The sequence below is a fragment of the Agelaius tricolor genome, unplaced genomic scaffold (genome assembly GCF_023055355.1).
Source record: "Agelaius tricolor isolate 1412-34295 unplaced genomic scaffold, bAgeTri1.0.p SCAF_3, whole genome shotgun sequence".
Classification (NCBI taxonomy): Eukaryota; Metazoa; Chordata; class Aves; order Passeriformes; family Icteridae; genus Agelaius; species Agelaius tricolor.
The window spans coordinates 21,712,745-21,738,293 of NW_027269263.1; the positions used below are offsets into that span (position 1 = coordinate 21,712,745).

The window sequence follows — 25,549 nt, forward strand, 5'->3', positions numbered from 1 at the left end:
GTAAAAGAAAACTTGGACGGATGGTGGGGGGGGGGGGGGGGGGCGGGAAAGAGAAAGGAAAAAAGGAAAGGAAGAAAAAGGATGCCGTGAAAGCCCCTCCGCCGCAGACTGGCAGAGGAACCCCACCGGGCCGGCACCGCAGCATCCGCCAGCCCCAGGACCCGCCGGAGCCACGTGTCGGCCCGGGGAGGCGGCGGCCCGTCCGGGCTTCTGCCCCTCCTCCCAGCCCCCATCCCCTGCCCTGCAGCGCGGGGCTGGGGCAGCGGGGCTCCAAGCGCCGGGGAAGGGGCAATGTCCAGGGCCGATGGGGGCGGGGAGGGGGGCGCAGAGGGCTCTTACACCAGCGGAAAACAGAGAGCCGGCCCCGACCTTCCCGGCCAGAGTTCTCCCAGCTCCTCTCGGACACTGCAGGAGCTCTCAGAACACCGGGCACCCTGGAAGCACAGCGTGTGTGGCAGGGTAATACGCATTGGAGGAGCGTGCCGCGAAACGTACGCTGTTGCCTTGGTGGGTCAAATTAAAATATTGGAAATCACGTAAAAAATTACAAATGCAGAGAAACGTTATGATATGAAATATATGAGCATATTGCTGCTCAGAGAGAATAGATGTAATAGAAGAAAAGATAAACTTTGGAATTCAAACTTTGGAGTACAAACCTCACAGTTTAAAGGCCTAGCCTGTAATGAAGCTATGATTTGATCATGTCATCAGAGCTCTCATTCACCTACATACTTTCTTTTCACCTACATACTTTCTTTAGATGCTGCACACATTCCCTAGTGTGTGCATACCAGGTGAACTGCTCTGTTGAAGAAGCTCTATACAAACGCCCAACGCAGATGTGCTCTGGCTGCTCTGTACTAGCCTAGTGATGCAAAGCAGCTGTAATTCCAGCTTGAGCAGCAGACTAAAAGCTTTACAGCAGCTTGGCATTGCCGGGAAGCATAAAGCAGTCAGAAACGCTGCTGAATCTGATCCTCAGCCTCGCCAGAAGTTCCACTGAGTGTTGAGACATCAGTTCTTGTTTTTTCTTTCAACCAACATGAAGATGTTGCTGACCACAGAAGAATTTCTGAACTTCCATAAGAATCTGGGCAAAGCACTTCATTATTTTTCAGAGCGGCTTCAGTGGGAGGACCTGCCACTGGAGCTCTAAATCACAGCAGGGATGAAATGCTCATCTGTTCCATTTTTGGTTTTTAAGTAGGCTTGTCACACTTTTCTTTGTATTTTTGGATGGCAGCTTCAAAAATATCCTGTGGTTTGCTTTACAGTTGCCTAGTCGGGAGTCTGTTTCCCTCTGTGGATATTTATAACATTTATTGGGTGACTTCATAGACTCTTCCAGCCACCTTGCCTTAATGTTAAATGGCCTAGTCTAATTCTACCTTTTATTCTTCTTCTTCATCTTTGCCTGTGAAAAGTTAACATCCAGCCTCACTGCTCTGAGATTGTCTGTGGGTCTTGCTCATACTTCTCTCATCCACTCGAAACTGTGACCTGGCAGCAGTTACAGCTGAAGTGTATTTCAGCAATCATCTTCAGCCATAAAAGCCAGTGGGACATGTCACAATGGCACCATTGACCGCAGCTTTCCAAAGCTCAAATCTAAACCACAGGGTCCAAAATGTCTTCAGGATCAAGGTACCTCTGAGATGGCTTCATTATAGGTGGAAAACACAAGAATGCTGAAATAGCTTATGTCCGGTGCAGTGAAGGAGGAGAAGGCAATCAGCTGAAAGGCTTTGTGTAATGACAGTGAGAATACAGGCAGGCTAATTTGAACACTGCCCACTGCTGCATCTCTGGACAAAGCAGGATCCCTCCTAAAAACAGTTTTTGAGATGCCCAGGATGCTGATGACAGTGTGACAAGGAATAGCTCCCAAGAAGGTGCCAGGATTTGTTCTTAGGGTTTACAAGCTTTATCCTACCCCTCAATTTTTCCCTGCATATTGATACATATACCCTCACTATCCCCTTTAAACCACATTAAACATGAAAGCATTAATTGATAGAGCTGCTGACAGAATTAACCATTTCCAGAGAGTTTTTTTCTGAAGTCCTGCTGCTGAGAGCAGTAGGTCTGAATTCATTCTACCTTTGGATCATAGTTCTACTTTATGGTGTTTCTCTGCTTGTTCTTCAGCAATCTCCAAGTCTTTGGTAAGTAGCACCCCAACATCTTCACTCCTTCTCAGCATGCAGATTCCTTACATCTTGCATAAGGTAGAAGGAGCCACAGTCTGCCTATTTACTCCTGTCACTTTGGGAGGTGTGGGAAAAAGAACAGTATTTTGGGTCAGGTCATTGCAAACTACTGAATAAAGATGGTTTTCTGGGAAAGCAAAAGGCAAACATTGCCTCAGAGGAAGGGAGAGGATAATATGATGAGGGGAAAGAACTGGAGGTAATGAAACATTGAAAATCTGTAGAAGAAAGGAAAAAAGATACCAAAAGACCAAAGGAGAAGAACATGGAGGGCAGAGAGGAGGGAAGATGAGTGAACACATTAGATCATCCAGTACTGACTTGCCCTTCAGCTTTGCAGACCTGCGTGTGGAAGCTCAGCTGGGGCTGGAACACCAATTCCACATCACAGGTGACCAATTACTTAGGATCTCAGTGCCTTACTGGGCTCCAACGACCCAAACATGCTGTTGCCCACTGATGTGGACACTGACTTTCTGGATGGGATGTGAGTAGGATATGAAACTGCCCTGACAATGTAGCTGACCAAGTGGCCCAGACACGGGGCCCCAAGCTGGGGGGTTCCTGCCAGGTGGTTAAATGGGAAAGAAAGGGAGAGAAGAAAGCAACCGGAAGGCCTGGGTACCCTGGGTTGAGAGGTGATGTGGGCAGTGCCTGAGATTTTGTACAGATAGGAGGATGGAAGGATGCTTGTGGGGTGGGTAGGAAATGACTGCCACCATCTCCAGATGTGCTGCAAGTCCAACCTGCAAAGAATACAAAATGCACAATGTTTGATTGCATTCAGTCTTAGGTAGTTTTTCCCTTTTGACCTCTCCTCCCCTTTTGAGATGGTCTCTCTTTTAACTTGCTAAAAGCCTCCTTTTAGGAGGTGCTAACAGCAAAACATTAAGAAGAAGGAAAAAAAAACCCAATACCACAAAAAGAGAGAGCCAGGAGGACTAAACCAACACACAAAAATCCCCCAGCCCTGTTCCTCTGCTCTCCCAGGAAAAAAAAAACAACAAACAAACAACCCAAAAAAACCCAACCAAACAAAACCAAACACCTTCAGTGGTTTAGAGCGAGCAGAGGCTGGTTTTGTTCCACTCTTATGAGAAAAATTAGTACAACTAGTGTCCCCTTTGCATGAAGCGGTGGCAAGGCCCCTCCTTCCTCTACCAGAGCAGGGCTCTTCTCAGTAACGAAGAGAAACTGCTTTCCAGGAAAGCGAAGGTACAGGGGCTGCCCGGAGCGCGGTGACCCAGCGCGGCTGCGGGAGCCGGGTGCCGCGGCTTGCGGGCTGCCAGCCCCGGCACGGAGCGGCGGCGCTGCCGTGCCCGGCCGTGCCCCGTGTCCCGGAGCACGGATGGAGCCAGGGCAGCCGGAGCCAGCCGCGCAGGGGGCACGGCGAGCACCGCGGCCAGCGCGCCTTCGTGCCAGTCTGCAACACCCTCTGCTCCCGCCACGGCTTTCCCCCACGGCCGCCGCAGAGCGCGAGTTCTCTCACTCGTTGCCAGTCCACGCCCCTGGGTCACTTGAGGGAGGAAGACCCAGCACACAGCGACTTCTGCGTTTTCAAACAAAGATCAGGCTGTATAATCTGAAAGGTATTTAGGCCAGATTTAAATAGCTGCAGTCTTTTATAACTGTATAGCAAACCACTCCCTCACCTCTGAATCTTGCCTACATGCAAACACCCTGGAGCAGTAGAGGACAATCCGGGACAGGGGAAACGAGGTACCAGCCTACCACACCACTGGACTCAGGTGTGAGCTCCTTGAGGCTTTGTGGCCACATAAATCCATGACCACCCCAGGTGACTTCTCCCAACATTGCTGCCCAACAGACATGGAGGTGAAATCCTCAGTTAAGGATTTCATTGTATCCTTGAGGTCTAATGCCTCTCCTTGTTATCCCACCTTTTCAGGACATGTTACTGGAAGCCGAAATGGGTGGATCTTGCCCAAATCCCTTTGCTCAGAATCCTTCACTTGGAGCATGTAGCCTCAGTCCTGCCCATGCTTTCCCAGATTTGCCCCCCCACACTGAGGCATGCGGTGATGCTGAATCCCACTCACAGGACACAGGCACCAAGTTCACTCACTTCAGGCTTTTCTCCAAAACAGACAAAAACAGCCAGGAGAGGCTGTTTGCAGGGAGCAGCCTGAGACAGAGACTCCATAGCAGAAAGGTCCTGAGTCACTGTTGGACCTAGAAACAGGGGCTTCCTCAGCTGAGGAAACCAAGCCTCTAAATGAAGTAAAACAATGTAAAATGCAAGGAGTACAGCTATGGACTATAATTTTGGGAGTAGTTGTAGCAAAAGCATTGCAGGTTGGTACCATCTGACAACAGTGTCTATTGCAGTGAACTAACTTCCAGACCACTCTGCTTTCCAGCTGATCACAGGACAGAGAACTCTGTCACATTAATCATTGTTGTTTTGTTAAACATCCCATCTTCATTAAAAAACTGCCAATGGTTGGAAAGCTGCCAGCACCCTAAGTAAGCCCCTCAAGTATTTAACTCCTCTCTCCATTATCGAATGTATAACTTGTCTCTAGACTGTTTTTTTCTTGTGCCATTGTTAGGCAGTGTGACAATTGGAGGAGCAAAAATGCAATGCTACATAGGTATACCAAGGCATTGATCATGTTGGTCCTAAATGCTTCTCTCTCATAAAATGTCTTCCAACTCCTTAACAGGCCTTAAAGCTCTGCCAGGAAGCCTCTCCAACTTGTTCCCTTCCTCATTGAATCATAGCTGTCAAAACTGGGAGTTCTTTCACACCAGTAATCACCTCCATGGAATTAGCACACACAATATAATCTCCTGCAATATAATCTCATTACACCTGTTCCTCATTCCCTGCTTGTACATCAGGGAATGGAATGAGCCTGTCAGACTGCACTGGGGGCTCACACTCAGCTGCTGCTCTGCTCTGAGTCAGCCCTTCACCAGAGTCACTTCTTCCACAAACAGCATGGCCAGATCAAAAGTGTGGCCTGGGTGGAATAACTCACCATTGGACTGTTTCAAAATCCCCCCTTACATGTTTGTATCAACTTTAATATTTTGACACTTGCTGCCTAGTCCATTCTTAGTCCGATTACTACAAAATGTGTTAATTTGGTATCATTCCAGTGTTTTAAAAATCAAAACACAGTGTGAGATTGTATCCATTTCCTTGTTGGAGAGCTATTACTTCAACAGTTTTTACTTTTGTCAGCCAAATCCATAACCCAAATCTGTAATTTATATCTCCAAAACTTCCCAAGCAGTTTTATAGATTCTTTTCCATAAACACATGAGACTTAGTGTTAACTAGAACTTTTCCCTTGTTTTTAAATGATCCTAGTACCTGCTATTTCCTTATTCTGTCTGAGGTCAATAAGGAGCTGGTAGGCCTGTAATTACAAGTGTCAGATTACTTATGGTTTTCACTATTATTTAATCTCAGCCTATGGGGAATCTGCCAGATTTTCCAAGTGAAAGATGGTTAAATCTAGACAAGAGCTGGAGAGAAACTTCTCTTCTTCCCCTGCCACTTCATACATTAAAATAGGTGCATGGTCTAAAGGTGGGTATGGGTTTTGTAGAGATCTGGAGAGTAGCTCACCTCTCAAGTTAATCTAAACAGGCCCAGGGGATGGGAACCAGCAGAGACTCCTGAATCTGTCCCAAATATAATAGACTTTCTGATTAAGGAGGAAATGGAAAGCAGAGACTGGAAAGAGTTTATTTATATGATGGGTGCTCATATATAATTTATATGCAATAAATGTTTCTAGCCATTTCATTAGCTGCAAATAAAGTGATATAAATGTGCACCACTTGGACCTGATGCATGGTGTGTGCCTGGGGCTGCTTCCAGCTGAATGGTAGTGGTTCATGTGGGAATGATTTAACACCCCAGCAGCCCCACTACCCAAATTATGCTGCAGGTGAATCCCTGAAGTAGATGCACTTCACTTTTTCAACCACTCATTGCTTGGCTTAAAACAAAGATTTCCATTTAAATTATCATATTGGCCTCAGACTGTGGTGGGTAAAGAGCCAGCATCTCTTTGTCTCTCCCACCTTCTGCACAGCTGGAGAGCTCTGGAAAAATTGAGTTTAGCTCAGTTGGTTACAGCATGATGCCAATAAACAAGGAACACAACAGATCTGAAGCAAGGGGGAGAAACCAATCTAAGCCATCACAGCATTTGTTTTGCACTTAATATGTAAGCAACTTTTTCAATCAGAAATTCACATAAATGAAATTCTACAAGAAATTAGGGAAAACCAAAGGAAAAGTACACCACAAAAGGTACCTGGATGAGTCTGTTGCTGTTGAGCAGAGCCCAGAGATCATGGAATGATATCCTACCCCATCTCTTCCTACCTGGGGAGCTCATTTAAACTCTTGAGACTTCCTGGGACCATCTCCAAGGCAAGCAAGATTTGTAGCTGGAGCTCAAACTAAAGCCTATGAGCCAGCATGTTGGAGCTGCTTGCATGATAACATGCTTGCCTGTGATCACTTTAATTTTCCAGTCCCCTATAGATTGCAGCATATGCTCACAACATGGGGCTTTATATAGAGGTGTGTCCTCTATATATCCTTTGAAAGAAATCAGTTAAGCTAGCAATAGCATGCTTTTTTTTTTATTATTTGTATAACCACACAAGAGAAATTGGGGTACAGGACTATGACTAATAAATCAACATAAATAGATCAATATGTCAGTACTTCAGTGCTCGAATCCAACCAGCTATGGGGAATTTGTCCCCTGGTAGCAATCAATCTGCTGTACTTAAAGTTTCCTCACCAGATCTGCAGCTAGCACAAACTGATCAATGCTGTTCCAAGTCAGTGGAGCATAACAGTTTTGCATGTCTCAGTGTTCACCCTTGCAGGTACCCTGCTCCTTTGCAAGGACACAGAGGTTAAATTACCCTTTGCTAAGCACATGGGATATCTCACACTAACTCACAGTTCTTTCCTCAAAACCAGCCTTTCTTACCACCAATCCAGTTAGCCCAGCCAACACCTCAGCACCTTTCCAGGTGGAATCCAGTTTGGTTCTCCACAAGCAGCAATTCCACTGCAGTGGCCTGTGGCACTTACTAGAAGTAGAGACAGCAAAATGAATTCACTGAGCCATCCAAATTCTGCTGTGCATCCTGCATAGGGCCCTCCCCCTGGGAGGTTTTCCAGGCTGTGCTGGGGGAGATGCACAGTCTTGTAGGATGTTGGGCTGCTCTTTTAGAGGGGTGAGTAGCATCACTAGAGAAGGTATGAGGGACGTGGAGGACAGCTCAACAATATGGCTTTGGCTGATAGGGTGACAGTCTTGCCACTGAGGGGAGGGCACAGAGCACATCCCAGTGCAATCTTCTCCACTAGGAGCTCTAACTGAAATCGCCTGCTCCTGATCATTTCTGTGAGGAATGCTTCCTTTCCCATCAGGTGGTTGCTGATGGAGCCTCCTACTAGAAATTATTTAGGATGCAGGTCACAGGAGTCCAGTGTCACTAGAGAATGCATTATTCCCACCTGAGTCCCAGAATAATCTCTGTGACCCAAAGCAACGAGAGCCCGGATCCTACTGGCTGCTGGAATGGGGGAGAGAGCCCAGTGTGGTGGTCCAAGACCTGTGGGTGGTGATGCATATACTGCCAGGGCAAGCATTTACAGCAGGATCCCCGGATTCTCCCAAACAAGGCTTGTGCCCAAAAACTGGTATTAGGTAGAGGTCAGGTAGAGCTCCAGCATGTAGCTCTCAGGGGATGTTCCTTGTGGGTACAAGTTCTTGGAGGTGAAGTTCCCCATGCCCCAAGCACAGGTGGTAGCCCAGGCCTGGGGACAATCTGTGCTGTGCTGTGCTTGCATGGCTGGCTGGACACTGCCACCACCTTCAGTGGGCTCATTTCACTGCGCCCCAGAAGTGAGTCTGGCTCATGAGTGGCAATGGATTTTCCTGGCCATGACCCATTGTCCCACCAACCACTGGAGTGTGTACCAATAGTCCACATAACTTCTCATGATGCAGGTCCTCTTCCTTATCAGTCATGCCATACACTGCAGAACCACAAGCCTAGCAGCAGCCACTGCCTAACAATTACATTGCCTAACAATTACACTGCCGTCTGGTGGCTTCTTTAGGAGGAATTCCAGGAATTCACAGGAGGGCCCTGCCCTCTATTAGCCACAGCCGCTATTTGATTATTGTTCATTATTATTGAGTGCATTTTACAAATCTGTTCTGCCAAGCTGTCTCTTGCTTTTCACCTTTTTTAATCAGCCACCCACCTCTGAAAGTTGTAGGAAAGAAGCTGTAGAAGCTACTGTGGCCTTCTCCTTGTAGCCCTTCTCCAAGCAGCCCTTGTAGTCTGCTTTCCTTGCTCCTTCAGTATGGAGGCTTAAGAAAAAGCAAGGCACTGGACCTGTAAAAATTCATGTTGCAAACCTGTAAAAATTCATGTTCTGATTTCCTTTCTAATGGCTCACATGGAGAGCAGGCTGTGAGCTGCATAGTGCTCTTGTTTCTTCTCAGTGATGGATCCCCAAGGTTATGTTTCAACTGCTGTGGTGCAGAGCCCATTTTGCCAGGATGAGTTAGAGGTAGGCAGGAGAAATAGGGCTCTAAGCTTCTACACTGGTTTCTTTCAAGCTTTTTAGGCTATTCTGAAAATATATTGTGTAATTTAGGAGACTGATGTGCTGAACTGAGTATAGGGCTTCCAGTTACCAATATAAAAATGATTCCCTAAGAACATACATTAATTCTGCTTCCCTCAACTGTTCCAGCAAGAGGTCCCACTGCTCACAGTGCGATTTGACTTTGCTTACTTTGACCGCAGAGTCCTTGACTGAAGAGGAATGGTTGTGGTCTGCATTAGGCTTAGCAGACTGCCTGCTGGATGAATGAGAGGCACCAGCAAGTAGCCATACTTGGGTATTGGCTTCCTTGAAACTTGGTCTATGCAGACATCACCTTTTTGGGCAATTAATGAGGCAAACCATATAAAAACCTCTCCATCTGAGAGGGGTCTGGTTTTTTCTGTTTTTGCAGAAGAGGAGTGGAGTGGCTGAGGCAGTGCTGTCTCCTGTGTGTCTGTGGCCCTGTAGTAGAGTCAGTTCACTACAATGGGTCACAGTATGGGAGGGTGACTCTTGTCCCTGAAGCAACACGATTCTGGCAAGCGTTAGGAGTTCAGAAGAGTCTCTCTATCAGAGAGTGACAGAAGTTCAGTGTCAGTGTCAAGCACTGGGCCCGTTTGATGTCAATATGAAGCTCCTGGGTCACAGTTAAAACATCTCACACTGCGTCACCACAGTACAGGCAGTTTCCATCGTCAGTAATGTGTCCTGGAGGTAGTCAAGGATGCAGCCATACTTCCTTGATTTCGACTCCTCAGAGATTCCCATCACGCCCAGGAGGTTGTTCGCAGCTCCAGACCCCACAGCCATCGTTAGGTTCCCGTTCCTCTTTCCGAGCCCGACGCAGTCAGAGGCGGGGGCCGGGGCGCCCCAGGGAGGCGGGCAGCGGGGCGGTGCAGCCGGCCCGGCCCTGCCCTGCCCGGCCCTGCCGCCGCCTCTGCTCAGCCGGTCCGGCCTCGCGGAGCGGTAGGAGGGGGCCGGGGCGTCGCGGGAGGGCGGCGAGGGGAGAGGGGGCCGGGTCGGCCGTGGCGTTCCGGGGTCTGCTCTCGGCGCCGGCCGGAGGTCGGTCCCCGGGCAGCCCTTCCCCGGGGCCGGGAGCAGGACCGGGAGCCGGCGCTCCAGGGCGCCCCGAGGCGAAGGCCCGGGTCTAGCGGCGCCTCCTGCCCGCCCAGGGAGGCCTTAGCCCGGGGCCGGGGGGATCCCAGGGCCGGAGCCCCGCTGGGCCCAGACAGGACTGCCTGGGAGGGCCATCAGGCTCTGCCAGGAGCCCGGGCCCTAAGGACAGGGCAGGTCCATGGTCACACTATGGGAAGTCAGCCCACGGTTGTTTGTCAGGATCTGGCCCGGCGAGGGCAGCTGGGATCAGACACAGCCCCGTGATCAGCAGGCTGGGCCACGGTTCCTGCGGCGAGGGCGTTGCTGAGGGACACCGGCACTGCTGCAGCACTGCTGCGGCTGGTCCTGGGCCGAGCTTAAACACACTCATGGGGAGCCCCAGGCTTGGCTCATTGGGACCATCAGGGCCCTGACAGCAGCCGACCCCCTCTATCCTCACTCCTTAGAGAGGCATGGGCTCCGGGGGGACTTGCTGTAGAGTGATTTAATTGCTGTATAGTCTCAGAGGGCTAATTAAGGGAGCAGATACGCAAGACAAGTCACTTGGAAGGGGATATGACATGAAAGACTTGGAGATAGTCAGGTTGCCTGTGGCTTGTGGGTGAAAGGGAAATGTTTAAGCTACCATTGGAAGGTCGCCAGAGGCTGGGTTCACTCAGGAGCTGGTACTTGAGCAAGGGTCAGTAATTGCCAGGTAAATGAGATGGTTTGAGATTGAGCAACTGCCTGGCAGGTTGTGGACCCATTTCCCATGCAAAATCCCTGACCCTGAGGGGTGCACAGGCAAGTGGCAGCAGTGACCTGCTGTGCAGCATGGAGCCAGCTGCTCCAGCCAAATTACCAAGCAGTGGAGCGAAAGAGAAGCACCAAGGTAAAAGAGGGCAAGGTGGTAACAATCTAATGTTGGAGGCAGCATCCTTATTCCCCAAACTGTCTTCTTGGCTCAGGACAGGTGCCTGGCTGACTGCAGCTAGCTGGGGGAATTCTGCATGGTTCCCTCTTGCCAGATCTCCTGTGCCTTCTGGTCAGGCTGCAGCTGCTGCAGAGACACAGAGAAGGCTTTCTCCTCCTGCACAGGGAAAGCTTATTTCTTCCTAGGAGCATAGCTAGTACGTGCTGGGAGGAGGATTCCCCAAACAGACAGTCAGGAACGGCAGCTTGGGATGTTGAATGGGGAGCTATAAATCACCAAGCTGCTAATTAAGACCACAGGAGACTGGTGAGTTACTAAAGACCTGTATTACTCTTTTCAGAGCTCTAGACCATTAACAAGACCCCTGGGACCTTCTCAGAGTACGTGACTCTCCAAGGACATCACCCTGTTTTGGGCATGTTCTCAGAGTTGAAGTTCCCTGTGCCCTGGGGACATGTGGCAGCCAAGGCCTGGGGACCCTCAGAGGGACACCCTGTGCTGTGTTTGCATGGCTGGTTGGACAATGCCAACACCTTTGACAAGCTCATTCCACTGCTCCCCAGAGGTAGGTGTGGCTCGTCAGGATGGATTGTGTTGTGTGGCTGGGCTGCACATCTCATCCTCTTTCCCTTTCAGGTTGTTATTATGTGGCAATGGATTTTTCTGGCCATGGTTTGTCCTCCCACCGACCTGCAGGCTGCCCCTACCATTTCCTAGATTATGTGATCGATGTGCGTCGGGTGGCAGCAGGTGAGTACTGGAAGGAACCCTCGAGGGGTGCTTGTAGAGGGGCTGCTGTATTGGTCCTGCTCTTTCCAACAAGCAAGCAGCACTTTCAGTTCCCCACACTTTGCTGCTAGTGTGTTTCTGTACTAAAAAAGCTGTAGTGGTGAAGGGGTGGATGCAACTAAATGGTTTGCAATGCAACTAAAAAAATGCCAGACTGGCTTTTTTTAAGCAGCGACCCCTAACCAGTGTTAGGTGTAAATTGGAAACTTCTGGTTCTCCCTGATGGCAGTCTACTACTTGCTTTAGTACCATGCAAAGAAATCTGAAAGTCAAAGTGTCTTGTACTCCTAATAATTCCTGCTGTAACTGTCCATCTGCATATCTGGCATGTGTGATTTTAGATTCCGCATTCAGTATACAAAAGAGCCTCTAGAAGCTCTCAGAGGGTAAATCCCATCTTTCAGTGAGGTCTATTTCAGATGGGCAGCACTGATAAAGCTGTATTTTCCTATAAGCCTCCCAGAGTGCCCTAAAAATGGACTGAAGAGCCTGATGTGCTAAATGGTGCAGAAAGCTTTCACTTTGAATCATACTGCCCTCAATGCAGCATACCTGGCTCTGTGTCCTCACATGTCTTGCAGAATGCCCTGCAGCAGGATGCTCTGTAAAGGTTTCTCTCTTCCACCAGATGCTACCCAGTCAGGCTCCTCTGCTTCTTGCCAGTCTAGTATCTGGCCGTGAATGGGACTTTGCTGGAGTTTGTTTGACATATAGAGAGAACTTGAGAGCTGTATGACTTAACTACCATGAAAATGAGGTGGTAAATGCTCTTTTTCTTCAAAACCGGCCCACTTAGCTGCTTAGTTTCTGGATTAAGAAGCAAATGTGGTAGTGCAAAAGCCCTCCTGGGAGAAAGGGCCCATGTCAGTAGAGAAGCAGCAAGATATTGCTGCTCTGGTTTCTAATGCAGCACTGTCTGTTTTTCTCTTTTGCCATTTAGCCTTGCAGTGGAGACGGTTCACCCTGATGGGTCACAGTATGGGTAAGTGGCTCTAGTCCTTGTAAACTGTGAGATTAATAGAAAGCAGTAGATAATTAACTTCCAAGACATGCTGCTAGGAGCTGGGTTGGAATATTTATTATATTATGCCAAGTACAAGGTTCCTGCTTGAGTGATTCAGAAATCTCTGCCTGTGTTTGAAATGCCTGTTTTCAAGACCCTGCAGTACAGACAGTGGTAACTCTTGCTGTGAGCATTTCCCCCACTCACAGGACAGAACAGTGATTGGCAAAGGGGGGTGGTCTACGCAGGAGAATTCACAGCAGGCCTTCCTGCCTGGTCCCCACAAAGCCTGGGAACAGACAGCCCATTTGGTGGGCTGTAAAGCTGCATGAGGGGAACTGGACTCCAGGATCCATTCCTTTGAGCTTGGAATATTATTTGATTTTGCCACAATTTGGAGTTTGCTTCCCAGGGCTGCTGTGGTCACAGCTAACAGGACCTGCACACCAAAACATTTTAAACAGTAACTCCTCCTTGGCCTTTGCTGTCTGAGGGGGGTGGAAATGAGGCATAAGATGGGGAACACAGCAGGTCAACAGCCCTGGTCTCTGCCTGCATGTTGTGGGCTGGGAGAGCTCTCCTCTGTACTGGGGTTTTGTCCCATGGTACAATGCACATTTTTATTTCTGAGGTGGCACCTGCTGTGAAGAAGGTGAATTTCTGTTACCAGGGGCTGTTCTATGCATTACTGAGCACCCTTTTCTTCTTTGCAGGTGGGGCTGTGGCAGGAATGGTGAGTAAAGCATAATTTCTTCATGGGGTTGATTTCTGCAGCTGCAACAACAAATAGGACAGAAATGAAAGGGCAGACCTGGATCTCAGGGGAGGAGAGGCCCTTCCCTGACCCCTCTCCCATGCAGCAGGATAGACATCACTCAGTGCTCAGCTTTTCATTTTCTTATTGTTTCATCTCTTCTCAGTTCTGTTTCCTTTATCCTGAGATGGTGGACAAGCTGATCCTGCTGGAAAGTCTTGGCTTTCTTCTAGCTCCAGAGGTTAGAGCTCATGTGTCCTTCCCTTCACTTTTTTAAAATATAAAAATATATGTTTTTTTTCTTTTCCTCACTTGTTCAGAGAAAGCACTGATGTGACCACTTCCTGGCAGGTCACACAAGTCCTAGGGCTCTTCCTTTTGGCAGGCATTGATCTGCTCCTTGTTGCACAGACTGAAGTCTGTCCTTAGGGTGGCCCTTGGGGAACACTTGCTAGAGCTCCACATCCTGCAGTCCCTTAGCACTGAAATTTTCTTGTCTGTGCCAAGCCCTTGAACAAAGAAAACTGGAAGCTCTGCCCAGGCAACTGCCAGCTGAGGTTATCTTTTTGCCAACAGCATGTTGGGTGACCTGGGTAAAAGATTGGTAGATTTTTTTCTGTTCCTAAAGCTACATTCCCACCTTGCCATCATTGCTACCAGATGCTGGAGCTTTCGCTGGCAATAGTGGTTCACAGAGACAAAACTAGTTCAGAGAGACAAAAAATACCAAACTTTGGAGAGTTGTCCTCAACTCAGAAGTGAGGTAGGAAGGGTTAGAAAAGATGGCAAGGATAAAAGGTTAATAAGTTAATTACAGCACTATTGCTGTATTTATTTAAAATGGACTATCTCCCAGAAATTATGTGAGTTATTTTTAATAAGATACCCATAACTGATACCAGTTCTGAGAGATGTTGAAGAGTGAAATTCTCTCTTCCCCTCTCCAAAAAGGAGTAAAATCACTCAGAAGAAAGGGGTTACTCCTCTTCCCTACCTCTCTGTGTTTCAGGACACTGAGGGATGGCTGAAATCAAAAAGGAGGGTGATCGACAGACTACTGAGTCTGGAGGCAAAGCAGCAAACTCCCAAAGCACGGAGCCCCGAAGCAGCGTTGCAGAGGTGGGTTCCCATCCATCCTCTTCAGTTACTGCCTGCCCTCACCTTGACAGAGTTACAGCTGCACAAATGAGAAAGGAAAACCATCCCTGCATTTCACGTTTCAAGTCCTTTTCTGGAATCCCAGCATGACCTTTTGCTTCTGCTGCCAGAAGCTGCTGCTTCTTCCTGCTCCTTTCTGAAGCAGCCTAAGAGCTCACTGTCACCTTGTCATGGCATTTTTGCTTCACTTCATCCCTTTTTCCAGTGTCACAATCTCTCTGCCATGTCTCCCTCAGGCTTTTAGAAGCAAACAGCCATCTGACAGCAGAGGGTGGGGCAATCCTGCTGCAGCGAGGAGCAACTGAGACACCCGCTGGTAAGGGGCTGTGTGGTGCTGGGCCACTGCTGGGTGTGGGAAGGGACTGGTGCCAACAGCCATTGTCTTCTTCAGGGTACAGGGTGCTCTAGCTACAGATTTACACAGCCTGGATGGGATCAATTAAGTCTGGAGGCACAGTTCTCCATTCCCCGCAGCTGGGTTTGGTGCTCAAATCCTAAAACAGCTAAAGAAAATAAATTTTTAAAAAAGAAGAAATTTGAATCCTGTTCTTCCTATCTCAGAAAGTCTTGGGCAGACCCCAAAAGTGAGTTAAAACCGAACAACTCCTGCTCCTAAGAAAACCTTCTGTTTTTTTCTTTCCAGGACTGGTGTATAACAGAGACATGAGAGTCCGTACGGTGAGCACTGCTCTTCTGACATGCCCCCTGCTACTTCGGAGCCCTGAGCTTACAGAACACTCACACAGAGGATGCCTGCTCACTGAGCTAGGCCCTGCCTCCACCCAGCTGCTTACTTTCTGCTTCCCGAATTCCCACATGTCCTTTAAATGCTGCTTTTAAAAGAGCCTGCACTTGATCATTGATTCAGCTTACAGAGTCACTGGAAAATGTTACTGTTTGTTTTTTTAGAAGTTCCTCTGCCCCAAGGCCTCCTGGCCACATTTTCCTACTGTTATAACTCTTCAGGCAGCAGATGGATGGATGCTTTCTGTCAGCTTGTCAGGTGACCTGAATAAGAAGGAGAGTGGAACAAAGTCCTTAGGTTTGCTATTTTGATAGTTTTGTGCCACTTTTAAGCAATTAGGGCTTCCTCTATCTGTGCTACTGCCAAGATATGGAAGCCACGGTAATGTACTCTCTCTTTTTTAGTAAAATGATTTTTAAAGCTTTTCTCTATGAGATCATTCCCATATGTGCTGCAGCCCAGCAGGCAATGTTGTTGGCAGCCCTGAAACACAGCTGGACAGAAGGAGCCTTTGCAGAGCCATCTACTCCTGTGTGCAGCCTGGATGCTTGTCATGTCCCAGCATGGAAGCTTCAGGGCCACAGTTACTTCCACCTTCAGAGCTACTTGTGCAGGAGAGCTTGGGGATACCCTCTGCCCCCAGCTGCTGTCCCTGAGCTTTGACACTTTCCCTCTCTTTGCACCTGCAGCAGAGTCGAGAGTTCTTCACAGTGGAGCAGTGTGTGAAGCTCCTGCAGAAGATCCAGGACCGTGTTCTCATCATTATGTGAGTGAGGTGCAAACCGTACCAACCCTTGCTATCTCCCTCAGTGGAAGGAATGAAGGCTAGGAAGGAGTCCTCCACTACCCCTTCCTCTACACTAGTCATCCAGGCTTTTGGCCAGCTGGTATAACAGTACAGCTTCACATGTGAAAAGTATTTCCTAGTTCCCCACCACTGCCCTCAGTTGGGTAGGCTCCTGGAGAAGGCAGACAGCAACTGGAACATCCTCCCAGCCTGGCACTCTGCTTTCAGGCTGGGACTCCCTGGTGCAAGGCTGACTGAGGAAATGTTAGTCCTGCCCCATCTTCCCCATGCTCTTGGCTTCACAATCCCACCTCACAACTTTCCATTCCTTGGCACTGCAGCAAGGGGCCACCCTGGCAAATACATGACCCTCCACAGCACCACACCTGCTTGCTGTCCTCCTGACCTGACTGTACCCCAGTCAGGAACCCAGCCTGCCCCCTTCTCCAGACCCCAAAACCTCTTGCCTGAGCAAACAGGTGGAACTACAGCAGTCCCCATCTCCTCCAGCTGCTCCTGAAGCCCCTGGTCTGACTAAGCTCCTGCAAGCTCTCTCCTGTGGCACCTGGGGCGAGCAGCTCTGGGGACAGGGCCAGTGGCTTGCGAAGTTGTTAAGCTGTCTGGGTGCGCAGCTTGTTCTGCGAGTCGTCCTCTGCCTTTTCCCATCTCCTTCGAGGGCAAGGTGTGCAGGGCTCTGGCTATCTTGGCTGGTGGGGTGCTGTTAGAAGATTGTCTAGAAAACAAGAAGTGCTAGCAGTTGAGAAAAGAGGTACAGTTTTGACTTCCCTGATCTGTTTTAATATCCTAACTGCTTCAGGTTATTCCTGCTTGTCCAGAAATGTAATATTGTGCTGCGGTCAAGTCCTCTGTGCCACAGAAATGCCACTGAGCCTGAGATGTCCGCTTGTCCCATGACCAGCACAGTAGGAGACAGCATGATCTTAGCTCTGCAGGAGATGTAATGCTGACTTCTCCAGGGCAACTGCCCTGGTACCTCCCTCTCTGAGCAGGGCATAACTTGGTTAAATAAGCAGCAAAGAGAGGCAGAATGGACTGAGGGGAGAGGTGGAAACTCTAAGGAAGGAAGAAGTTAAGAGCAGAAGGCAGAGCATGGGAATGATGTTTTCAGAAGGCAGAGAAGGGAATGATGTTTTCAGACTAGTTACAGAGCCAGCCCTGGGAGGCCAATATTTAGCCAGTCCCCACTCTGATACCACTAGGCAGTCACCCAAGGTTTTACACCTTTTAGTTTGATATAAAATGGCTGCTTAGCCAAGCTGTGTGGTGCACTCTGACTACCATGTATGGCGCTGTCACCTGCTGCTTATGAGCAGCCTGGAAAGAACAGCTGGGTTTGTCACCCTACTGTCTTGGGAACATGGATTCTGCCCAGGACAGCCACAAAGACAAATGGAGGCACACTGGGTGCTGAACTGAGCCTCACTGTTGTTTTCAGATCACAAGATGGACTCTTGGTACCACACAACCTACCGAGCAGAAATCACTTTGTGAAAGCCCTGCAGGAGGCATTCGAGTCCAACCTCAAAGAGGTGAGAGTAAATGTCATCCTTGCACCTCGATTGGCCACCAACCTGGGAGCAGCAGCTGGGAAGCAGCTGACCTTGGTGGACACCCTCCATGAGGTGATTTGTCCTGAACAGCACAGCCCTCACATGGGGAAGGGGGTGGGGGAGTGTGTGCAGTCAGGGGAGGAAGTCAACTTTGTTACTGCTGCCAAAGTCCCAGGTTAGTACTGCCCTCTGGATCCAGCTCTTCCCTGGTCCTCCCATCTCCGTCCTGCTTCACTTGCCCTGTCCCTTCCTACGAGTGTCACACAGCAGTGTGTGCTTCAGGGAACACTTTCCTGGTCCACATCTTAACATCTTGTGTTCTTTCCCTCCAGCATATCCAGCTAGCAGAAGTGCCTGGGAGTCATTTTGTGCACCTGAATGAGCCCAAGGTGGTATCTGGGATCATCAGCAACTTCCTGACAGCACAGAACACCAGGGCCAGACTCTAAGAAGCCCTCACAGCTGCAGCAGTCCAGGAGAACTGGGAGCTAACAAGCAAGCTCCAGAATTGTCACCATTCCTACTTCACATCCAGCATTAGATTGTGATAATCTTTCCTATGCTTAGCTCACTGCAGGGTGGAAGCAGGTCTGCCAGGGGTACTCTGAAGGAGACCTGAGCAAAATATCTCATTTGCCACAGGGAGAAGGAATCCTTGCTCTACTTCCAGCTCTGTGAGTACAGGGATAGAGGCCCAGAGTGGCCTTCCCCATGGCTTACTCCAAATGTGTACCCTGAAACAGAGCAGAACACAAGGCAGAGGCATCATCTGTGACAGCAGCAGCTCCCCAGCTTTGGCACTGCAATAGAGGTGGCTCATCTTGCCTCCTACCTGAGGATGGTGCAGACAGGCTGCTCCCAGGATTTAACCTGCTGAAAAACAAGGAAAGTGTTCTGTTTCTCTGCTTACTTCCATAGATGTCTGAGCTTAGAGGGCCTCAGTGTCTCTGTTCCATTGTGAGAACTACTGTTTAAGAATCAGCTTAAATAAGAGCTCACCCGTGCAGAGAAGGCCATTTTAATGAATGTTAGAGAATCCTTAATCCTCTATCTGAAGCAGCTGGGAGAACTACAAATTATGGAAAAGTTGGCAGAGACAATTTCTGTCCTAAATAAAGATTAATATTCCAATGTTAAGTCCATCTTCTTGACTCTATAGAACAAACCTCCTTTCTCTTTCAGGCTGCTCACCCAGGCAGCTAAAATGCATCTTGGGAGGCAGCATTTTTACACACTGTCTGCCTTAGGTAGGCCTTATTAAGGATCTGCCACCCAGTTAAATTGATGCAAAATCCCACCTGAAGCAGGCAGGCCTGTCATCTCTGCAAGCAATGCAAACTGTATTTGCAGTCAGTTTTTTAGGAGAGGGTAAATACATTTTATCTCAGCTCTCTGGAATTTACCACCGTTTCCACCTTACATTCATGGTCACATCTCTAGTGAGGCTGCAGATTGTAAAATAAATGTGTAAAAGCCTGGGACTGGGTGGGTTACTTTGATCACAGACCTCCCACTATTCCAGAGCTGCACAAATGCTATAGGAGCAGCACAAAACCATTGCCCCACACCTAAACATGCCTGGTGCCATCCTTACCTGCCTTCTGTGGGCTGGGGACAGGTTAAGTGGAAACAGGGCGTGGAGAGTCTGGTTTTTCCTTTCAGACCTGCTGCTCAAAGTGACATTTGTTCTTGCAACAGTGCTGGGTATTAGGAAATTCCCATGGCCTAGACATGGCTGCAGAGCTCCATGCACAGCTGGATGACTAAGCACTGCAACACTTGGCCACGGAGGGAATCACCAAGAGAAGGGGTAGGGCTCTCTACCAAACCACTGATCTTTCCTTGTGACAAGTCACAGTTAGGTTTTTCCTAAAGTCACTTCCCTCCTCATTCCTTCAAAAAAATGTGCAAAGGAGCACCAGGTTACAAGCCAGAATTTTTACCACCACCCCAGCACACAGGAAGCTGTTTCCCACAGGAGACCAGAGGGGAGAGAGAAGCATTCCCATGTTCTGAAAACAGTAGCAACAGTTTATTTACAGTTCTTCAGCCATTCCCTGCCCCTGCAGAGGCTGTGCTAGATCAATCCCAGTTTTCACCAACTTTTAGGAGGTGTAGTTTTGGGTGGCAGGGAGATACAGGTTGTCACAGGATATGCCTCAGCCCCTTGACCTGAGCACCCTGAGAAGTGGTGCCATGGGGCTGAATGACAAAAGAGCAGGAAGATACTGGTGCAAGTAAAGGGAACTCTCCTCCAGCAGCAGTTGCTGGGACCTCCTGTTTCAGATCCAAAGGTAGAGGCAACCCAAAGCTGCCTTAATTCCTCAAAATCCTTTGACAAATGGAGTCAGTAGGCATCTCTCCTACTCTCTCCAGCACAGGCACCTGAAGAAGAACAGCTCAGCACAACCTAGTATGGCCGAAACTTGCGCTGGGCTCGCATCAGTGCAATCCTCTGCTTGTCCTCCTCAAATTTCTTCCTCAACTGGGCAATGTCTAAAACATAGAAAAAGAGAAAGAACAGGTCACACAAGAGCAACAGATCTCCTTCTCCTGGGAGCTTCACTTCCACACACTGGAGGGGCTCAGTCCCAACAGTCCCAGCCACTTCCCAGAGCAGGTCCTTTTACACCTCAGCTGAGTGCCAAGCTGGGGCTCAGCTGTTCATCTCCGGTGGTGCTGCAGCTCCCTCTTGGGGAGGAATTGGCTAGTTTCCCCCTTCAATCGCTGCCTTTGTACAGACTGAATAAGCACCTTTTGGAAAACCACACCCTCCCACAAAATATTCCAGTAGCCCTTGCTAGGACAGGTGGTGGCAAGGGGCCATTCAGATCCAGCCAGCCAGTTGCTTAGTGGCAGCTGGATGTCACCTCCCCTGAAGGCAGAAAGATGCTCTTCGGACCATGGCGTGAGAGACAAGGCCCAGGCAGGGATAGGAGACTTGCACACTCACGCTCTCTCTTGGTCTCGCGATGCTGCCAGGCATAGAAGTTGAGCAGTTCTTTGCGGGCTCTTTTCTGTTTCTCCTTCTCCAGCACGCGCAGGTTGGCAGCCTCTGTCCGGGGCAGGCCAGGCTTCCGGCCCTTCCGCGTCACCTTCACCCAGCCCTCCTCATCCGGAACACCCTCCTCCATGGCTGCTTTGGCTTCTTCCTGTAAGGACAGGAGGGTGAGGCAGCCCAGTGCAGATGCACAGCCTAATGCACAGCTCCCCACAGCCCTCCCTTAAAACACAGGCAAAGTTACAGCTCCTGCTTCCACACAAGATTTAAAGGAAGGCATGGGATCAGGGCTGCAGGCATTCAGCTCTCAGCTCGTCAGCCACAAACCAATTTATTTGTGGTTATCTGTTGTAAGCCCTAGGGGAAGGGTCAGGTGTTGCAGACCAAGCCTGGGTCTGACTGCCCACCAACAACTGGGAGTAAAAAAACCTCTGCCAAACAGAGAGACCCTCAGCCCTTTCCACTATGGCTGGAACACTGAGAAATCTCTCTTCTTTCCCTCTGCCCCAAGAAATCTGCTTAGCTGGGGTCCCTCCCTAGCCTGGCCTCACCTCTGCCACCTTTTTATCATAGTCTTGCATGTAGGCATCCACCTCAGCCTTCAGCTCCTTTGGATCCACGATGGAGGCCTCATAGCTGGCGATCCACTCTGAGACAGAGAGGGCACAAGACAGCAGCAACTGCTGTTAGAAGCAGGCTAGTCTGGTGCCTTTGGGCAGCTCTAGAGGGAACTCTAGCATGGGGGAAGGACGTACTGTTCCCATTTGTGTTCAACTTCCCCCCTGCTACAGCTCAAACAGACTCGGCTGTGAGCACAATCAATATGCCATGGGAAGAGTTTGCAACTTGCCCAGGCAGAAGTGGACTAGCCTTAAGCCTAAGGGGCACAAAATTCAGGGGTGTGCTTCTATCAAGCGATTACATGTGAAGTGCTGTCAACTTGACAGACATCTGGGGCCTGTTGTAGGAGTCTGGTCTCCATTTTGAGGACAAGATTCAGACAGTATCTCTGAATCTATGCAATAGGGACATGAAAAAATGTCAGGAAAAAAGGACCCTTCCAAGTCCCCACTCTTCCATAGGGTTACTGGACCAGACTTCAAAAAGATTGCTACCCAGTGAATAATAAAAGAACACTGAACACCCCCCAGCTTAGAACAAAATGGGACATGCAGGGTAGAATTCAGCAAGCAATGAGTATAGTTCTTGCCCACCATTAGCCCACAGAAAGATAGCCAGAGCTGACATACTGCTAATGCCGGTTTTCACAGGGTGGCTCTCTGTTGATATTAGCAAGGGACCTTCCTGTGATAGAGCCTTGGCTGCCTGGACAGCTGCTGGTTTCCTGAACACCACATATGCTACTTGAAATCCCTAAAAGAAAAAAAACCACACAGGTGAGTCAGATTATGTAAGAGAAATTGGCAATGGAGCAAGGAACTGCAGTACAAATAACTTAAAAAAAAAAACCCACAAGGGGCAGTAGGATAGCAAAAAAAAAAAAAAGACCGTGTAAACTTAAGTAAGTAATCATGCACCCAATGCCCCATATGGTTTCCTGTGCCTCGTGTTCTGAAGAGAACCATTCAGTACTTGCCATCTTTTCCCACTGAACTATCAGGATTCCTCTCCCCTGCCCAAGCTTTACCTTTAGAGTTTTGTGGTCAAAGAATTTCGATGCCAGTTTATCTTTTTTCTCTCCTGGCCCTGGCTTGTCACAGATGTCCACAGACTGCACATGCCCGCAGCGGGAGAACAGCCTAGACAAAGAGTCCTTAAAAGGGAGAGTAAGAGAAAACACGCGGTTCAGTAAAGCAGGAGCGATGCCTCCCTCGAACAGCCCGCACAGTTCTCCGGGCGGCTCCCCGGCCCCAGCCCGGCCCTCCGCCCGCAGCAGCCCCGAGGCACACGCCGGCTCCTGGGCCCCCAAGCCCTGCCCTCGGCCCCCAGCCGCCCCCACTCACCGGGCCGCAGTACGGGGGCACGTTGAGGACGAAGAGGGTGCGGCGAGGCGGGTGCGCGGTGTCGGCCCCTTCCCGCACCTGGTGCTCCTTCACCAACAGGCAGTGGTACGAGCGCTGCCGCTCCGCGAACTTCACCGCCAGAGCTGCGAGGGACGCACCGCTCTGAGACGCCCCGGCCCCGTTCCCGCGCTGCCCCTCACCCGCGTATCCCGGTGCCCCGCGCTGCCCCTCACCCGCGTATCCCGCCGGCGCCGCTCCCGGTGCCCCGCGCTGCCCCTCACCCGTGTATCCCGCCGGCACCGCTCCCGCCGCACGCCCCGTGGCGGCCGCCATCTTGTCTGCGCGCGGCGGCGCAGGGGCCGCCGGGAGCTGTAGTTCCCCGGGCGCGGCGCGGCCCCGCTAATGGCGGCGGCTGGACTCGCCGCAGCCGCGAGGTTGAGTGTAAAACTCACGCAGTGTCTGTAATCTGAGAGAGGCAAGTAAATATTAAAGAGATGAAGAAACATTCAAAGGGAATTGTTTTTAAAGACTCTTGTTAATTAAAATAACTCAAAAAACCTTTGCAGACGAACTTGTAATGGAAGACAGAACCATTTTAAAAATACTGAAGCAAGGCTAATGTAGGAGGTGACAAAATATGACACGATATGGAGAATTGATCCAACCAAATATCAAGTTAGTGATCATTATTGGAAGGTACATGCAAAAGCCATGAAAATATACCAAACTTGCACATTGTGGCATCACTTCAGAAGTCCTCACGTTTTTGAAATAAAAGAAAGAAATCCAAAATAAACAAAAGAAACACCATTACAAATTACCTACCACCTGTCCTGGCCAGCCATTTAATTTAATGTCTAAATTAATGCACATGAATTCAGAGTGGAGGCAATTAGTATTTCAAATGCAAGTTTATAATTTCTGCCAGCCCAGAAGGAAAAAAAAACCCAAAACAACACAAGAATATAACCATGTTGCATGATGATAAATCTAGACAGAAGGTGGTAGGTTCGAAATCATGATTAGCATGACAATTGCAGGATATCCAGGAGAAACTGGAGAACCAAGGCGAACTACCTGAAAAGGACTGGGAATAGCCAGATAAGAACCGGGAATAAACAGTTACTCTTGTTTCAGTGCCCAGCAGAAGCAGCCATGCAATGGTGCATTAAAGAGCTGACCAAGACCAGAACACCGATGTACACCAAGACATTGTGTTTGGACACCCACTTAATTCACTGATTTGTAAAAAATAAGAATATGGTGCCACAGATCACAGAGCTTTGGAACAGAGCAGACAGTACTTCTTCCAAGGAAGTATCTCAATGTCATCATAAACTCTTAGATAGCCTAAACACAAGGCAGAGTTTAACAGTATGTTAAAATGCATCTTGTTACTTGGCTTTTCAGACGGACACGAATCTATTAATCTAAAAAATCCTTGAGTCTCCCCATTCTTTCACAAGAGGCAAGAGATGCACTCCCAATACATGTTTCACATTTACACAGCTGTCTAGCTGGTAATGAAAGCATCCACTTCACCTAGAACAGGCACCTTGATCTCAGAGCTGTTTTTGCTATAAAATTACTTTTTAAATTACTAGGCTGTCAGTAACAAAGGCTACTTTTTTTTTCTGTAAAAAGAGAATTGGAATTACATGCACATAAACGGCTTCAATTTACTAGCAGGAGTCAGCTGCTAATTTGTATGATCCAGACTAAAAGGTGGATGAGTAACAGCTCTCTTACCCATAAGCTCCTCTTGCTCTTCATCACATTATCAGTTTTGAAATTTCCACGTTCACTTAGAAAGAGCAATTGACTCAATACTGGAACACCACCACTTATCTTTAGTTGCTTCACAGCATCTAAAAAGGCTTAGAATCCACTCTCTGTATAACAAACCTTTATTCAGAAACAGGTAATACATTATCTTCTCCAATCCCTAATGTTTCCTCCCCCTCCCTCCCGCCTTTTTTTTTTTTTAATTAAAACACATGTATTTGGTGGGCAATCTAAAAAAGGAGAACAATAGCTGTCTTAGGTCCCCTCCCCTACCAACATCTGCTGTTCACATGAAGCACCCCACCAATCATGGTGTCACTGCCCTTCAAACCAAAGAGAGTACTCCAGAAAAACAAGTCCTGCCAAGTCCTTATTATTTCCATGGCTAAAAGGGACACAGTGAGATTAAGGAATGGTCTGCACAAGCTAGATAGAAGAAGTAGTTCATACAGAACAAGAAAGCAAAAGAAACATGGGGTTGTCCAAGAAACAGAATCTGGACTTACAGGAGCTACTCAGCAGAGCTGAACAGAATGGATTAGGTTAGTCTCCCAGCTAGTAGGATCAAGTTCAAACCCCAACCCAGTTCTGGAAGTTGCTCTCAGCTTTCCTCTCTTCCAATACAGTCTGAACAAACACAAACGAGTGGAGCTACAGGGACTTTTCAACACCCAAAGCGCCAATGCGGTACAAACAACGGGAAGAACTGGAAGTGCCACCTAGTGGCCTGTCACACACACTCGCTGGCCCACGCCACGTCCTCGCCGCCCTGCACGAGACTTGCCACTGCTCTCCGGTGTTCCTTACACAGCGCTAACTGCCCGCTGCTCCTAAACCTCTCCCTGAGGCCACACACTGCAGCCATCGTCCTCCAAATCCAGCAGCATAAATCGCACAGCAGCCAAACAATGCCCAAATAGCATCTCTCAAAGTTCTCAGACACACGACTTTGTGTGTATTAGGATCTGAAAAGGGTCTCAGGTATTCCTTTCTATAGGAGACTGGCTGAGTTAGAAGGCAAGGAAGAAACTCATGTCTGTGCATCAGCAGGAGGAGGCAATACAATCTAATGGGAGTCAAACAACTGGGTTTCTTCTAGCTCTGAACACGACTGGTTCT

General features: G+C 48.9%; 2 protein-coding genes across 6 annotated transcripts; one reads left to right on the forward strand and one right to left on the reverse strand.

The window, feature by feature from the left end:
• The first annotated feature begins 9,547 nt into the window (after positions 1-9,547).
• On the forward strand, positions 9,548-18,817 carry SERHL2 (serine hydrolase like 2). Of its 2 annotated transcripts, none has more exons than XM_071423048.1 (12): positions 9,548-9,810; positions 11,214-11,438; positions 11,510-11,623; positions 12,603-12,644; positions 13,379-13,398; positions 13,586-13,660; positions 14,429-14,538; positions 14,814-14,893; positions 15,221-15,255; positions 16,012-16,088; positions 17,566-17,659; positions 18,013-18,817. In XM_071423048.1, exons 2-12 carry the CDS (start codon positions 11,291-11,293, stop codon positions 18,127-18,129), a joined length of 912 nt encoding a protein of 303 aa, XP_071279149.1. In that variant the 5' UTR covers positions 9,548-9,810; positions 11,214-11,290; the 3' UTR covers positions 18,130-18,817. The 2 variants fall into 2 exon arrangements, with proteins under 2 accessions (XP_071279149.1, XP_071279150.1); XM_071423049.1 differs by having other exon boundaries at positions 16,015-16,088.
• An 873-nt stretch (positions 18,818-19,690) lies between these two features.
• On the reverse strand, positions 19,691-24,379 carry RRP7A (ribosomal RNA processing 7 homolog A). Of its 4 annotated transcripts, none has more exons than XM_071423054.1 (7): positions 22,927-23,119; positions 22,646-22,788; positions 22,330-22,455; positions 21,932-22,055; positions 21,233-21,330; positions 20,634-20,832; positions 19,691-20,176 (listed from the first exon to the last, which is right to left on the reverse strand). In XM_071423054.1, the coding sequence occupies exons 1-7, from the start codon at positions 22,976-22,978 to the stop codon at positions 20,091-20,093; spliced, it is 828 nt and encodes a 275-aa protein (XP_071279155.1). In that variant the 5' UTR covers positions 22,979-23,119; the 3' UTR covers positions 19,691-20,090. The 4 variants fall into 4 exon arrangements, with proteins under 4 accessions (XP_071279155.1, XP_071279153.1, XP_071279154.1 ...); XM_071423052.1 differs by having other exon boundaries at positions 22,879-23,119; XM_071423053.1 differs by lacking the exon at positions 22,646-22,788 and having other exon boundaries at positions 22,927-24,379.
• Positions 24,380-25,549: the final 1,170 nt, after the last annotated feature.

Coding starts and splice junctions, on each gene's coding strand:
- SERHL2 (XM_071423048.1), top strand. CDS start 11,291: ATGTTCTCAGAGTTGAAGTTCCCTGTGCCCTGGGGACATGTGGCAGCC. Junction 12,645..13,378: donor CCTGATGGGTCACAGTATGG/GTAAGTGGCTCT, acceptor TCTTCTTTGCAG/GTGGGGCTGTGGCAGGAATG. Junction 16,089..17,565: donor GACCGTGTTCTCATCATTAT/GTGAGTGAGGTG, acceptor TGTTGTTTTCAG/ATCACAAGATGGACTCTTGG.
- RRP7A (XM_071423051.1), bottom strand. CDS start 23,151: ATGTTTCTTCATCTCTTTAATATTTACTTGCCTCTCTCAGATTACAGA. Junction 20,833..21,232: donor ATGATAAAAAGGTGGCAGAG/GTGAGGCCAGGC, acceptor CTGTCCTTACAG/GAAGAAGCCAAAGCAGCCAT. Junction 20,177..20,633: donor TCGCGAGACCAAGAGAGAGC/GTGAGTGTGCAA, acceptor TCTATGTTTTAG/ACATTGCCCAGTTGAGGAAG.